The sequence below is a fragment of the Macaca thibetana genome, chromosome 9 (genome assembly GCF_024542745.1).
Source record: "Macaca thibetana thibetana isolate TM-01 chromosome 9, ASM2454274v1, whole genome shotgun sequence".
Taxonomy (NCBI): domain Eukaryota; kingdom Metazoa; phylum Chordata; class Mammalia; order Primates; family Cercopithecidae; genus Macaca; species Macaca thibetana.
In genome coordinates this window covers 25,781,362-25,798,785 of record NC_065586.1, presented here as the reverse complement: position 1 = coordinate 25,798,785, position 17,424 = coordinate 25,781,362, and the positions used below count along the sequence as shown (strand labels likewise).

General features: G+C 36.9%; 1 protein-coding gene across 1 annotated transcript in view; it reads right to left on the bottom strand.

The window, feature by feature from the left end:
• Positions 1-17,424, bottom strand: part of MYO3A (myosin IIIA) — a 266,360-nt gene that overhangs the window by 229,524 nt on the left and 19,412 nt on the right. Inside the window, exon 4 of the mRNA XM_050804485.1 lies at positions 16,088-16,222. Within this exon, the coding sequence (XP_050660442.1) occupies positions 16,088-16,222 (135 nt within the window). The remainder of the gene's footprint in view (positions 1-16,087; positions 16,223-17,424) is intronic.

Genomic DNA, 17,424 nt, shown 5'->3' with positions numbered 1-17,424 from the left:
ATCTTTAAGTTATCACTATCTACATTAAAATAATATACCACTTCACATATAAGACACTTTAATTGTAAACACTAGTCCCCCATTATCAATGGATTATATATGTTCCAAGACCTTCAGTGGATACCTAAAACCACAGATAGTACTGCTCCCTATATATACTATGCTTTTTGCTATACATATAAAGTTTAACTTATAAACTAGGTACAGTAAGAGATGATAACTACTAGTAAAACAGAACAATTATAACAACATTCCAGCAACACTACTCCTGCATTCTGGGACCATTATTAAGTAAAATAAGGGTTACCTGAACATGAGCACTGCAATACTATGACAATCTGATAACCCAGATAGCTACTAAGTGACTAATGGGCAGGTAGCATATACAACATACATATGACTATGCCATGCAGTACTATGACAATCTATCTGATAACCCAGACGGCTACTAAGTGACTAATGGGCAGGTAGCATATATAACATAGATATGCTGTACAAGAAGATAATTCACATCCTGAGTGGGATGGAGCAGGACCACATGAGATTTCATCGTGCTACTCAGAAAGGCACAAAACTGAAAACGTGAGTTGTTTATTTCTGGAATTTCCCATTTAATATTTTCAAACAGTGGTTGACCACAGATGACTGAAATTGTGAAAAGCAAAACCTCAGGTAAGGGTAAACTGTTATACTTCCAATTTTCCTCCACTGTCCCTTTGCTATATACACAGGTTATAACCTCATAATATAGAGTTATAATTGTAGTTCTAAAGAATGGTTTTTCTTTTGAAGACATAAAAAGTATAAAATCAAAAGTTTCATATTTGCCCTATATTTACCACTGATGGTGACTTTTATTCCTTTTGGTAGGTATGACTTTTCACCTGGAATCATTTTCCTTCAGCCTGAAAAATGTTCTTTGACATTTTTTTATTGTGCAGGTCTCTGGCAGTAAATTCTTCATTTTTTCATTTGACAAAAATGTCTGTTTTTATTTTGTCTTTATTTATGAATAACATTTTCACTGGGTACAGAATTCAAAATTGAGAGGACTTTTCTTTTAATCCTTCAAATATGTCATTCCATTGCATTTGATGACAAACCAGCGGCCATTCTTATCTATGACCCCTAAATGTAATGTGTCTTTTTTCTGTTGCTGCTTTTATAATCCTTCTTATTAGTTATCAGCATTTAGATGATGGCATACCTTCGTGTGGTTTTCTTTCTCATACTTGGGTGATTTTTGACCTTCTTCAGCTTCTTAGTGCTCAGCAAATTTAGAAAAATTTCAGCCGTTACTTAAATATAATATCCTCCACCTCCTACACCTCCCATTCTCAGGATGCAATGACACATAGGTTAGACTACTAGGTAATGTCTCATAGGTCACAGAGACTTTTCTCTCCAGCCTTATTTTGATAACTATGCTTCAGTCTGAACAGTTTACATTTTCCTGCCTTCGAGTTTACTGATCTTTTCTCCCATATATCTAATGTGTTAAACCTGATTCTTACGAATCTGTCATCATATATACTGTATTTTTAAGTTTTAGAAGTTCTATTCGGTTCTTTTTTCTATATTCCATTTCTTTCAACATTATGTTCATGTTTTTCTTTAAATCATTGAACATATTTATAACTGTTTTACAGTACAAACCAGCTAATTTCAACATCTCTGTTACTTCTGGGTCTGACTCTATTGACTGATTTTTCTTCTGATAATGGGCTGCATGTTCCTGAATCTTCACATATCTAGTGATCTCATATTGGAGCTGGATATCCTTAGTGTTACATTATTGAATTGTAGATTTTGCTGTCTTCTATTAATAAACGTTGAATTTTGCTCTGGCAAGCAGTTAATTACTTGTGGATCAACTTGAACTTCTCAGGTAGCTCTTATTCCAGGGCTAGTTTAGCCCTTCCTCTAATGTATAACCTTTCTGGAGGGCATCTATTAAATGTCTCAGGTGTTCAGTGAAGTTTCCCCATTTTGGTTGGTAAAAACTCAAGCATCTCTCAATCCTGTACTAACTTCAGTAGTTGTGTGGATTACAGCCCTACATTGATTCTTTCTCTGGTAACTGTTCTTTGCCCAACCGCCTGAAGTCCTACTCTACATATATCTACCTAGGTTTTCAGTTAAATATTTTTATGTATTTATTTATATTGTATAGATAATCTTTATACAGATTTTCAGAGCTTTTTTTCTGCCTAAATTCCTCTTCTCTGCACAGTCCAATCACTCTGCCTTTCCAATTTCTTCAGTTCAGCAAGAGCTGCTCTGATCTCCTTGGGAACTGCTTCCTTCTGCCTGTGCTCTGGAAACTGCCTCTAAGAATAAAGATGAAGTAATTGTAGTGTTCGCCTCATTTATTTCCTTTTATCAGTGTCACAAGCCTAAGTCTCTTTTCCAATATTTAGAAAGTGTTGTGTTTTTAAAAACACATTTTGTACAGCTTTCTAATTGTTTGCGGTACAACAGCATGTCAATACCTGGTCTGTCATGGCCAGAAGCAGAAGTCCCAGAATGTTTTCTTATGTATACTATGATTTGAGAACCTCTGATAGAGTTTCCTGGGCTTTCCTTTCATAAGAATCACCTTTGGCCGGGCACGGTGGCTCACACCTGTAATCCCAGCACTTTGGGAGGCCAACGCGGGCAGATCACGAGGTCAGGATATCGAGACCATCCTGGCTAACATGGTGAAACCCTGCCTCCACTAAAAATACAAAAAAAAAAAAAAGAAGAAGAAGAAGAAAAAAAAAAACTAGCCAGGCGTGGTGGCAGGCGTCTGTAGTCCCAGCTACTCGGTAGGCTGAGGCAGAAGAATGGCGTGAACCCGGGAGGCGGAGCTTGTAGTGAGCCGAGATTGCGCCACTGCACTTCAGTCTGGGCCACAGAGTGAGACTCCGTCTCAAAAATAATAATAATAACAAAAAAGAATCACCTTTGGGCTTGTTTAGAAAACTACAGTTTCCAAGATCCCATTCTTGGAGTTTTTGCTGCACAGGGTTCAAGATAGTGTGATTCCTATCATGAGAGTAGTTTGGAGGCTATTTCAAAGAATAAAGGTACTAAAACTCTTCTGTTTTTTTCGTTTGTTTGTTTTCAGGTAGCAGATTAAAATGCTACCTCCTCACATAGTACTTCTTTGACTACTTTTTTTATAAAAGGTTTCCTCTTTCCTATCCTATTAATGTCCCCTTTTATATTCTTCATAGCACTAATAAACACAAATAACTACTTTTAAATTTAGCTTTAAATTGTCTTTTTCCACCACTAGACAGCAAGCTCCATGAGGGCAGGGTGTCTTGTTCTCTATTGAATATTGAGACCTAACAAAATGGCTGGTGCAGAGTAAGAGATTACTATTTATAGAATAAATAAATGACTAGATGGATAAACTTTAGTTCTGTAAACTTACGCACACACATATACCCACACACATAGTAAAATGACAGAGGTCATCTTTTCACATGCTATGGAAGGTACCTCTTCAAAGTGTATTGTGCCTTCAGAGTTTAGAAACCAGGGAGTATGGGCAAGATGGCAGAATAGAAAGTTCCACCCATTGTCCCAGTCCCGCCCGCCCCCCACAAGGACATCAAGTTAATAACTATGTACACAGAAAAAAACCACCTTCTTAAGAACCGAAAAACAGATGACCACCCATAGTATCTGGTTTCAACTTCATATTGCTGAAAGAGGCACTGAAGAGAGAGAGAGGGGAAAAAAAAAAAAAACAACCCTTCTGAATCACCTACACCACCCCTTCCCAACCCCGGCAGCCAATGGGTGGTGCCCAGAGCTTCTCTGGGTGCTGCAGGAGGGAGAACATAGCAATTGTGAGGCACTGAACTCAGTACTGTCCTGTTAGAGCAGAAAGGAAAAGTAGAGTAAACTCAACTGACGCCCACCCACAGAGGGAGCATTTAAACTCAGCCTAGCCAGAGGGGAACTGCCAATTCCAGCAGTCTGAACTTGAGTGCCTGCAAACCTCGCTACAGAGGTTTGCAGGTTTGTACTCTATGTATTCAAGTAAACTTGAAAAGCAACCTAGGCCATGAGGACTACAAATCATAAGCGAGTCCTAGTGCTGAACTAGGGCCCAGAGACAGTGGACTCGGGGGTCGTGAAACCGAGACATCAGCTGGGGCAGCCAAGGGAGTGCTGGCATCACCTGTCCCTTAGCCCCAGGCTGCACAGCTCAAGGCTCCAAAAGAAACTCCTCCCTTCCCCTTGAGGAGAGAAGAAGGCAGAGTGGAAAGGACTTTGTCTTGCATCTTGGGTACCAGGTCAGCCACAGCAGGATAAGACACCAGTCAGAATCATGAGGCCCCCGTTCCAGGCCCCAGTTCCCAGATGACATTTCTAAAATCACTCTGGGCCAGAAGGGAACCTGTTGCCATGAAGGAAAAGACCCAGGGCTGGCAGCATTCATCACCTGCTAACTAAAGAGCCCTCAGACCCTGAATAACTGGCAGCAATACCCAGGTACTACATCGAGGGCTTTGGGTAAGCCTCTGAGACTTGCTGGCTTCAGGTGAGCCTCAGCACACTGCCAGCTGTGGTGGCTATGGGGCAAACTCCTTCTGCTTGAGAAAAGCAGAGAGAAAAGCAAAGGGGACTTTGTCTTGCACCTTAGGTACCAACACCACTACAGGAGGGCAGAGGACCAGGCGGGCTCTTAGGATCTAGAATTTGAGGACTTGATTCTTGGACAGCATTTCTGGACCTGCCCCGGGCCAGAGGGAGCCAATTGCCCTGAACGGTGAGTCATAGGCCAGGCAGCATTCACCACAAGCTAAATGAGGAGCACTCGTGCCTTAAGAGAACATCAGAGGTAGTCTGGAAGTACTCCTCATGGCCTGGGGTGGTGGTGGCTACAGGGTGAGGCTCCTCTGCCTTTGGAAAGGTGAGAGAAGAGTCAAAAGGACTGCCTTTTGTGGTATGAGTGTCAGCTCAGCAGCAATACAGTATAACACCAGGTAGACTTCCAAGATTTTTGACTCTAGTCCCTGACTCCCAGATGGCACTTCTGGGCCCACCTGGGGCTGGGGAGATCTCATATTCCTGAAGAGGACACAGGCCTGGCTGGCTTTGCCACCTGCTGATTGTAGAGTCCCAGGGCCTTGAGTAAACATACGCAGTAGCCAGGGAGTGGTTACAGCAAGCCTTGGGTGAGACCCAGCACTGTGCTGGCTTCAGGTCTGACCCAGCACAGTCATAGTGATGGTGGCCATAGGGGTGTTGTGTCACTCCACTTCCAGCTTTAGGTGGCTCCAAAGAGAGACAGAGACTCTATGTTTGGGAGAAAAGGAAGAGAACAAGAATCTCTGGCTGGTAATCCAGAGAATTCTCCTCGATTTTGTCCAAGACCATCAAGGCGGCAACTCTATGAGCCTGCAATGACCACAGCATTACTGAGACTGGGGTGCCCCCTAAAATAGACACGGATTAGATCACAATACCCAAAAAAGTCCTTTCAAATATCTGGAAAGCCTTCCCAAGAAGGATGGCTACAAATAAGCCCAGACAGTGAAGACTACAATAAAATACCTAACCCTTCAATGCCCAGATACCGAAGAACATCTACTAGCATCAGCACCATCCAGGAAAACATGACCTTACCAAATGAACTAAATTAGGCACCAGGGGCCAGTCCTGGAGAAACAGAGATATGTAACCTTTCAGACAGAGAATTCAAAATAGCTGTGTTGAGGAAACCCAAATAAATTCAAGATAACACAGAGAAGGAATTCAGAATTCTATTAGATAAATGTAATAAAGAGAATGAAATAATTTAAAAGAATCAAGCAGAAATTATGGAGCTGAAAAATGCAATTGGCATACTGAAGAAAGCATCAGAGTCCTTTTATAACACACGGACCAAGCAGAAGAAAGAGTAAGTGAGCTTGAAGACAGGCGATTTGAAAACATACAGTCAGAGGAGACAAAAGAAAAAAGAATAAAAAGCAATGAAGCACACTCAAAAGAAAATAGCCTCAAAAGGGCAAATCTAAGAGCTACTGGCCTTAAAGAGGAGGAAGAGAAACAGGTGTAGAATGTTTATTCAAAGGAATAATAATAGAGAACTTCCTAGACCTAGAGAAAGATATCAACATCCAACTGCAAGAAGATTATAGAACACCAAGCAGATTTAAACCAAAGAAGACTACCTCAAGGCATTTAATAATCAGACTTCCAAATCAGGGACAAAGAAAGGGTCCTAAAAGCAGCAAGAGAAAAGAAATAAATAGCAAACAATGAGGTTCAATACCTCTGGCGGCAACTTTTCAGTGGAAACCTTACGGGCCAGCGGCATGATATATTTAAAATGCTGAAGGAAAAAAAAATCTTTTACCCCGGAATAGTATATCCAGTGAAAATATCCTTCAAACATGAAGGAGAAATAAAGACTTTGCCAGACAAACAAAAGTTGAAGGATTTCATCAATACCAAACCTGTCCTACATGAAATGCTAAAGGGAGTTCTTCAGTCAGAAAGAAAACAACATTAATAAGCAATAAATAATCATCTTATGGTACAAAACTTACTGGTAATAGTAGTACACAGAGAAACACAGAATATTATAACACTGTGACTGTGGTGTATAAACTACTCTTATCCTATGTAGAAAGACCAAATGATGAACCAATAAAAAATAATGACTGCAACGACTTTTCAAGACACAGTCAGTACAATAAGACATAAATAGAAACAATAAAAAGTTAAAAGGCAGGAGACAAAGCTAAGGTGAGTTTTTATTAGTTTTCTTTTCGCTTGTTTGTATATACAAAGTGTGATATGTTCATCTTAATTTCAGTGAAACACATTAATGTACCAAATTCTGGATTCCAATAAAATACTAATAAAATATTAATAAAAACTGGGACTACCACCTAATAGACATTTTCTAATGTGTACTTTTGTAGTGTGTAAAACGTTCACATTCCTTTTCTAACGCGTAAACTAGAAGTATTTTAAAGGTATTATTGGCGTATAATATAATTGGCTCTTTTAGGTATGCAGTTTGATGTATTTTAGTAATTATATATAATCATGTAACCAGTAAATCAAAATATAGAACACTTACTTTACCCTAAAATGCTTTAAAAATCTAGGGAGAACACCATAACACACTAGTAATGCAATCAACAAGAAATCTATGATCACAGAAAAAATAACTTACGAGAAGAAATATCTTAATGTGTACAATAAAAATCTATTAATTTATTAAATAGCAAGACATCACTGGTCACCTCATATTTTCTTACCTCTGAAGTAACACTATAAACGTGCATGCCTATTCAAAGAAGATGCTTTTTCCAGCACTGAAGTACAATTAGGAAAGACACATAAGAGTTATATATATTATTTACATATTTCCTAAGTTAGAAGAGTACAAAGAAGTACATTTAGGCCATTTTTCTATCCTGCCCTTTAAACAAACAAACAAAAAATGAAACAACTCTAGGTAATTGGCTGTCTGTTCTATTGCAAGTACACCAAATAACAGCCTTTTATATGAGAGCTGGGAATGGTGGTTCCAGCCTTAAGAACATAAAAGGAATCACACTGTGACTGTGCTACTCCACTGCAATTGTGAACTGCCAAATGAAAGAAGGAACAATTCTGTGCTATCTAAGGAACTCAGCAGCCCAGCTTCTCACTCTTGCCCTGTTTCTTCTGACCGCTCACAAATATATCCTGCAAAGGCTTTATATTCCCTCTGTATACATGTTATCTCCAGAGCAGTAGCATTAAAGAGTTAATAGCTGAACAAATAGAAAGCTCACATTCATTATTACTTATCTTCTTTCTATCAATTTCCTTTCCTCAAGGCAGGCCTGATATTACTAACTAGATGTAAGTATAAAACCAGAATAACCAATAATGCACGACACATGAAAGTAGTATTTATGTCTATAAAAACCACTCTGATGACCGAAAATGTGCATTTGAAAAGCTTTATGACTATTTACTGAATTTTCATGCTTTGAAATACCACCTGTAATTGGCAGTCTTTAGTCTCCTGAAAAGGATATAATTTCAAAGAGAAAAATTGCTATAATTGGGGAGCAATAAGAAAAAGTAATGTCACTATTAAGAATGAACAAATCAGGACCAATTCAAATGAATAATAGAATGCAGTCTGTAGCACCACTGTGAAAGGAGCAATTATAGCTAAGATTGGATTATGAGGGAAAGAGTCTTTTAACAGAAAGATGTCCTAACTCTGAATTTTGGATTCATTATGGCTGAAGGCACACTAAGCCAACAGCTCCTGAGACAGAAGCCCAGATTTCCTTACCTACTTAAAACTTGGTTGTTCATCCAACCAAGAAGGGACAAATTACAATTAAATCTCAGTTCTCCCCTTTGTGTCCATCAATAGCAAATGCCTTATATGAGACTGATTTAACTCAATTCTGATTCTGTTTTACGGTCTCCTGGTTCACGCAGGAAGCATTTGAAGAATCATAGCCCAGCCGTCATCTTCCCAGCTCCCCTCCCCCCTTGATACTGATCCCCAACAGTAGATATCAGGGGTAAAAGGCAGTACAAAGTCAGAAGAGGTATTTACATTTCACTAAACAAGTCAGTCAAGAGATGTGATAGCTATAGGCAGAAAGGAATATACATAAGGTATTTCAAAATGAGGCATAGATAGAAACAAACAGAAAACATTGGTTCTCTCTTTATCTACATCATTAGGAAAACCTCAAATATTGAATGACAACAAAAGTCCCCATAGATGTTCTATAAAAAACTAAATCAGTTTCCACAGCATAAAACTTCATTCAAGTGTATAACTGGAATTTCAGAGGGCCAGCAACTAGTGCTCTTTTACTAAACCTGGGTACCATTTAGATTCTAAAAATAAACATGCAGAGAATTAAGATGAAAATAACTCCTAAATAGAGACTTGTATATCATTTATGCTCAAAAACTTCTAAAATAACAAAATGAAAGTAAAATAAATAAAAGAGAAAAATCATATCAAAAAGCAAAAGAAACAATTTTAAAATTGTAACTAGAGAAAACAGACTGCCGAGCAAGATTTGGCACATCATTATTCTTAGGATTTCAATTCTGGATTGAAATATAAGTAAAATGGTTTTTCATTGTGAAAAGCATCTTGCAGGGGTTTCTCTAGGCTAGTATGGCCATTCACACACACCAGGCTTAGAATGAGGACAGTCACTTATTGCTCTAATACATCCCCTCCAGTAAACACCTTCTTTATGTAGATTCACATTAAAAGCCTAGCACCGTTAACATGACTCTCTGGGTAACATCACAGCCACTGCCCCTCTTTTGGTATCCTCATGCAAAATAATTTAAATGGACTTTATTACAAAAAGAGGTATAATTAGCAGTCATGTTATAGTACAAAGTATTGATGCCACAAGCCAGTTTTCTGAAAGTGCCTCTAAAGCAGCACCTGTACCATTCATGTTTATAAATCAGGTAATTGTACATCTAGCCACTTATGTGTATATGTGATTAGTCTAATTTACATATGCAAATCAATTATCTTATATACAGTTTGCCAACTTCTTGCTTTCCTTAGACTTTTTTCCCCCCACTTTGTAAGTTCAAGTAGATCAGATTTTGTATATACCATTTTATTAAACTAAATTCATTTTTTTTCTAAGCCATTTAGAGCTATTTCCAATGTCTCTATCTGATAATAAATTATAAGGACAAAATTCAAAGAAATTGTAACGACTCTACTGATTCATTATATCTGGATGCTGCTTTACTTATACAATATTCCCTAAACATTTTAATCAATCCAACTCATTTTAATCAATCTGCTCTCACATGAAACATTTAACTAACATTGGGAGTTTCCAAATGCCCCCTAATTCCAGGTGATAATACTGAGAAATGCCAAGATATTAGAATAGGGATTTAATAGGCATTATGACAATGAATGATCTCATTCAATATTTTTAAGCTCTGGGAAAAGATTTATACTTTATTTTGTTGTCCATTTAGGCCTATATTAGACAGAATACCTGAATCTCCACTTAAATGCACATCTGCCAATAATTCTATATATGGAAGAAAAATTAAAAATGCATTATTGAAAATGTTTTGAAGGATATAAACAAATTATATTCAAGGTTACATCAAGGATTTTGTACAGCAGTACTTCTCAAATATGCAAACACAAACAAGAATTAAACTCTAAAATTATCCATTAATGTAAGGCAAAATGGTTTAGGTTGATAGTTTACATTCTATTACTTGGTAACTACCTTTAGATGAGTAAAAGTTTAGCTTTGCTTTTATATGTGATTTCGCTAAAAATACAAAGCTATCTTAAACTAGAGAAATAAAAAATGCAGTTGACCCTTAAACAACAAGGGTTTGAACTGTGTGGGTTCACTTATATGTTAATTTTCTTCCACCTGCGCCACCCCTGAGACAGCAAGACCAACCACTCCTATTCTTCCTCTGCCTGAGACTATTCCATGTGAAGATGATGAGGATGAAGATGATGATCCACTTCCACTTAATGAACAGTAAAAATATTTGCTCTTCCTCATGATTTTCTTAATAACATTTTCTTTTCTATAGCTTATTTTATTGTAAGAATATAGTATATAACACCTATGACATAAAACTATGCATTAATTGACTGTTTATGTCATCAGTAAGGCTTCAGGTCAACAGTAAGCTATTAGTAGTTAAGTTTTAGGGGGTGTCAAAATTTATACCTCGATTTCTCAGTGTGCATGGGAGATTGTCATCCCTAATAATTAAAAGTTAGGGTCAACTGTAATATTGAAATCATAGATAAATTGTCTATTTTTAAAGGACACACATGGCTATTTAATTTTGTAAAATAATATATAGCATCAGATGACGAAAGATTTTTGAAAATACTTTTTTACATTTTGAAAGGCTCCGGACCATAAAGGTGGCAGATGAAATATATAAATTTATTTCCTCTTACTCATGAATCTCCATTAAAATGCTACAAAAGGAATAAAATATTATAATCACAAAGAAAAAAGGAAAGCACTGAGCAAAAAAATTCAATAAATTTTGCAATATGGAAAGCAGATAAGCAAGTGGCAACTGATTTAGCAATGAAGAGGAAGCCACAGACTAAGATACTTTGTGTGGTTCTTTTGCAGTCACCTGAACAGATTAACCCAGACAGTGCTAGGGAATAGTAGAGGTGGAGAAGCAGTTTAGAGGAGCAGGGCAGAAAGCAAGCGGTCATTTGGAAGTCTGTAATCAAAGGACTTGAAACCCTCTTATCACATATACAAAATATCAACATTCAGAAGCCTGCCCGAGCAGTACACACACACACACACACAGGTTAAGAGACTCGAAATTTTGTTCCCTGCTGACACTGAACTGGAGGGATTCAAGATTTGGTGGCATCAGCAAAATGGGTAATCTGGGAGAGGCACAAATTACTACATGATGTGCCAAACAGAGAAAGAAACTTGGAAAGAGGAGGCCAAGGGATTTAGGAACCAGTGGTTCCATCAAGGTGGGCATCAGAGAGACATCAAAGAGGTCAGACACATGGCAGTTCTCCAAACAAGAGTGGGAAGATGAAGAGCTCCAAAAGTGTAATGAACAATATTGCCAAAATTAAGAGCATGGATTTCTAAATAAGGCAGTATAGAAGCTCAGCCATAGTTTTCTAGATACAGCAATCACAACACATCAAAAGTGTGGACCTGCTCAGGAGAAGGTGGCACCACTAAACTGGATCTATGTTTTCATTGCTTTATCTTATCAACCCTTCGAAATGATCTTTTTTTTTATTACTCAAGTGAATGTATTTACTTTGAAAAACATAACAATGATTAAAACTATCTGAAGTTACATTAAGTAAAAATATAGGATAATTTCGTAAGTAATATTGTCAAAATATTGAAACATACAAAAAACATACACTCCTATCCAACACAGTATTGGAAGTCCTAGCCAGAGCAATCAAGCAACAGAAAGAAATAAAGGGCATCCAAATAGGAAGAGAGGAAGGCAAACAATCCCTGTTTGCAGACGACATGATTCTATATCTAGAAAACTCCATTGTCTTGGCCCCAAAACTTCTTAAGCTGATAAACAACTTCAGCAAGATCTCAAGATACAAAATCAATGTACAAAAATTACTAGCATTCCTATACACCAAAAACAGTTAAACTGAGAACCAAATAAAAAACAATCCCAGTCAAAATTGCCACAAAATGAATAAAATACCTAGAAATACAGCTAACCAGGGAGGTGAAAGATCTCCACAACGAAAGCTGCAAAATACTGCTCAAAGAAATCATATGACACAAACAAATGGAAAAACATTCCATGCTCATGGATAGGAAGAATCAATATCATTTAAATGGCCATGCTTCCCCAAAGCAATTTATAGATTCAATGCTATTCTTATCAAACTACCAATGACATTCTTCACAGATCTAGAAAAAAACTATTTTAAAATTCATGTGGAACCAAAAAGGAATCCAAATAGCCAAGGTAATCCTAAGCAGAAAAACAAAGCTGGAAGCATTACACTACCCGACTTCAAACTATACTACAGGGCTACAGTAAACAAAACAGCATGGTACTGGTACAAAAACAGATACACAGACCAATGGAACAGAATAGAAAGCCCAGAAATAAGTCCACACACTTGCAACTATCTGATCTTTGACAAAGCTGACAAAAACAACCAATGGGGAAAGGATTTTCTATTCAATAAATGGTGCTGGGACAACTGGCTAGCCATATGCAGAAGACTGAAACAGAACCCCTTCCTTACACTATATACAAAAATCAATTCAAGATGGATTAAAGATTTAACTGTAAAACTCAAAACTATAAAAACCTTGGAAGACAACCTAGGCAATATCATCCATTCTGGACACAGGAACCAGCACAGATTTCATGATGAAGACTCCAAAAGCAATATCAACAAAAGCAAAACTTGACCAATGAAATCTTATTAAACTAAAGAGCTTCTGTACAGCAAAAGAAACCATCAACAGAGTAAACAGTCAGCCTACAGAACAGGAAAAGATGTTTGCAAACTATGCATCTGACAAAGGTCTAATATCCAGCATCTGTAAGGAACTTACGTTTAGAAGGCAAAAACAAACAACCTTATTAAAAAGTGGGCAAAGAACATGAACAGATTCTTTTCAAAAGAAGACATACATGTAGCCAACAGTATGTGAAAAAAGCTCAACATCACTGATCACTAGAGAAATGAAAATCAAAACCGCAATGAGACACCATCTCACACCAGTCAGAATGGCTATTTTTAAAAAATCAAAAAATAACAGGTATTGGTGAGGTTTCAGAGAAAAGAGAATGCTTATATGCTGCTGGTGGGAGTGTAAATTAGTTTAGCCATTGTGGAAAACAGTGTGATAATTCCTCAAAGAACTAAAAACAGAACTACCATTCAACCCAGCTATCTATTGCATTACTGGGTATATACTCAAAGAAATAGAAATTGTTCTACCACAAAGACACAGGCACATGTATGTTCATTGCAGCACTATTCACAACAGCAAAAACATGAAATCAACCTACATGCCCGTATTAGTTCATTTTCACACTGCTGATAAAGACATACCCGAGACTGGACAATTTACAAACGAAAGAGGTTTAATGGACTTACAGTTCCACATGGCTGGGGAGGTCTCACAATCATGGTGGAAGGCAAGGGGGAGCAAGTCACATCTTACATGGATGGCAGCAGGCAAGGAGAGAGCTTGCACAGGGAAACACCCCCTTATAAAATCATCAGATCTCATGAGACTTATTCACCATCACGAGAACATCATAGGAAAGACCTGCCCCCATGATTCAATTACCTCCCACTGGGTCCCTTCTGCAACACATGGGAATTTAAGATGAGGTTTGGGTAGGGACACAGCAAAACCACATCAATACCCATCAATGGCAGACTGAATAAAGAAAATGTGGTACACATACACCATGGAATACTATGCAGCCATATAAAAGACTGAGATCATGTCCTTTGCAGGAACATGATTGGAGCCAGAGGCCATTATCCTTAGCAAACTATCTCAGGAACAGAAAACCAAATGTCACATGTTCTCACCTATAAGTGGAGCTAAATCATGAGAACACATGGACACGAAGAGAGGAACAACAGAAACCTGATGGTAGAGGGTGGGAAGATGGTGCGGATCAGGAAAAATAACTAATGGGAACTAGGCTTAACACCTTGGTGATGAAATAATCTGTAAAACAAATCCCTGTGACACAAGTTTACCTATATAACAAACCTGCAAATGTACTCCTGAACTTAAAATATTTTAAAAGAAAAAAACATACAAAAAATGAAGCAAATATGTTAAATTTAAGAATTTTTTATAGGTTCAAATATTTTCCACAACGATCATCTATTATTTGTAGAATCATTTAAAAACCATAATGGAGGCCAGGCGCAGTGTCTCACACCTGTAATCCCAGCACTTTGGGAGGTCAAGGCAGGTGGATCACTTGAGATCAGGAGTTTCAGACCAGCCTGGCCAATACGGTGAAACACTGTCTCTACTAAAAATACAAAACTAAAAAAATTAGCTGGGCATGGTGGCATGTGACTGTAATCCCAGCTACTTGGGAGACTGAGGCTCAAGAATCGCTTGAACTCAGGAGGCGAAGGTTGCAGTGAATTGAGATTGTGCCACTGCACTCCAGCCTGGGCAACACAGCAAGACTCCATTTCAAAAAAAAAAAAAACCATAGTAGAAAAATATGAATATAAAATCTTAATATAATTTATTTATGATTATTGTGCCTATTACACTTTGGCTGTGTCCCCTCCAAAATTCATATGTTGAAACTTAATGGTGAATGTGATATTATTAAGAGGTGGGACCTTTAAGAGGTAATCAGGCCATGAGGGCTTCTTCCTCATGAATGGGGTTTTAAGATCCTTATTAAAAAGAGGCTCCACACAGTGTTGGGCTCTCTTGCCTTCTGCCCTCTGCCATGTGAGAACACAGCATTTCTTCTTTCCAGGGCATGTAGCAACAAGGTGCCATCTTGGAAGTGAACAGGCCTCACCAGAGAAGTGAACCTGCTGGTTCCTGGATCTTGGACTTCCAGCCTCCAAAACTGTGAGGAATAAATTTCTGTTCTTTATGAGTTACCCAGTGTGTGGATTTTTGTTATAGCAGCACAAATAGACTAAGACAATGCCACTTCAGGAAAAGCAATGGAACATTCAAAAACAAATAAAATACTCAAATGCTAATAAAACAATGATGAACACAATAAATATATGCTGTTATAGTTGTCAAATAAAGGTATCTACTGTCCCTGAATTTGATAAAAGCGATTTTAAAAAATTCTAATAGATTTTATTAGAAATAATGTTTACTGCACTTGAATAATGTTCAATGAAAATCAGAAAAACGGAATTTTTCTGGGACTGGCAATCACCTTAGTGTGGGACCTGCTAGTACTCCTGCCTTAGACAGGATTGCTCCAGCGTAAGAAAAACTACTCTCAGGACTGGAAAGGGCAGACTCTACAGATTCCCTTTAGCAACTTATTCAGTATCAACACCATTTTAAGTAAGTTTTCTTCCCTGTAAATATAAATACCTGGTTCTGTAGCTCAAGTCATTAGCATTCAATAAAGACAGAAAAAGAAAATCATAGCTCACTATTTTTGCCTAATGAAGCCTCACTTAACATTAATTTTCTTGTATCTTAGCACCTGGCACAGAGGTTCATCACATGTTAATGAAACAAAATATAGATGAATAAATAAATATTATAATGAAATCCTTTTTAATTTTTTTTTTCCCATGGGAAAAATAATCTGAGTTTCTTTAGTCTTTTATTGCGGAGTAATTTCCTTTTAACATTTACTAGTCTTTGTGGCTTTCTTTCAATTTTTTGATGTTTCCAAGACGGCAAGGCCAAAACTAGGCACAACATTCATGGCTGGTCAGGAACTTACCAGAATTGTTTTTATGATATCAATGTTACATAAATAGTATAATAAGTCATTTCAGAACCATACTCTAAGTTTCCACCCATACAAATAATGCTGAAACACGTACCTCAAGAACCAACCACAGCTTGTCTCCATTTACTTTATCCTTCTTAAAGTATATCCCGTAGAATCTGACCACATTACGGTGATCAGAAAGTGCTTTTAAGATGTTATACTCTGCTTCAATCTCTTCATCAATATCCTAGTTTCAAAAAGTCATAAGAATAGAACTGTGAGAAAAACATGAGTAATGTCAAAGAAACAGATTATAGAATACCAAATATAGAATTTGATTATGTCAAGGTCATAATAGTTTTTACTGTGCTTAGTATTATGTACTGTAATTTCTCATTACATTATTTAAGGGGAGAGATTGTGATTTTCATGATAATCAAGTGAATCTCAAGTTATATCAATTTCATCAAATTTTAAAATGGATAAATAAAATGTTATTTTTATATGCAATTATAAGTAAACATCTATGGAGAGCTACTCCAGATGATTTTGCTTTTTTGTATTATTAACTTTGTTACAACGGCAAAGCCATTGATCTGAAATAGTAAATTTTAGGACTGGAAATCTGGTTCATTTTGTTTCTTTGGAAAACAGGACATTTAGAAGCTATCCAAAACTCAGTCATACAAACAATAAATTCCCACTTTTCCAAAAAACTCAAATAGAGTTAAGTTATAAAAGATTGCACAAAACCTTTAATGATCTAAAGGTCCATTCAGCAAAAGAAGAACAGGTTGCTATGTTATCAATAAGAATGGAAGACAGCCACTTAGTCATATTTCTAGAAAATCACATATATATGAAACAATTCACAGAGTAATAAATAAGAGAAAGCTTTATTAACATTGCTTTTACAGTGACATTTAATGCTTATGTTATTTTATTATAGAATCATAGAATCACAGAGGTAGAAATTTAAATCTGAACTCTAATTTTAGAGGCATAAAGTTAAGCCCTGAGAAGTTGGAGTCAGAGCTGGTTAGTGTAAAATCCAGATATAGACTCCAAGCCTGCTACATTCTCATCTTACTCATTCAGCTCCTCTCTTGAAAATAAAATGACTGATTAAAAATATGTAATAGTAAGACTCCTTTAATTTAAAATAAGCAAATCTTTGCAAGATGTTTGGATGCATTTAAATTTATTTAAGATTATAATCTCTTGGCTATAAATCTTTTTTATTTGACTTGTGACAAGATGAAAGAAGAGTAAATAAATAATTATTAGAAAAATGTATATGTACTGTGACAAGAATGAAAGCAAAAGGATTAATTAAGTATAATAGTTATAAAATCAGTATTTCATTAAATAGTACTGAATATGACTTATAAGGTTTGTAGGTATACCATACATGAGTAAATTATGAAAGAATAGTGGTTACATGGATTA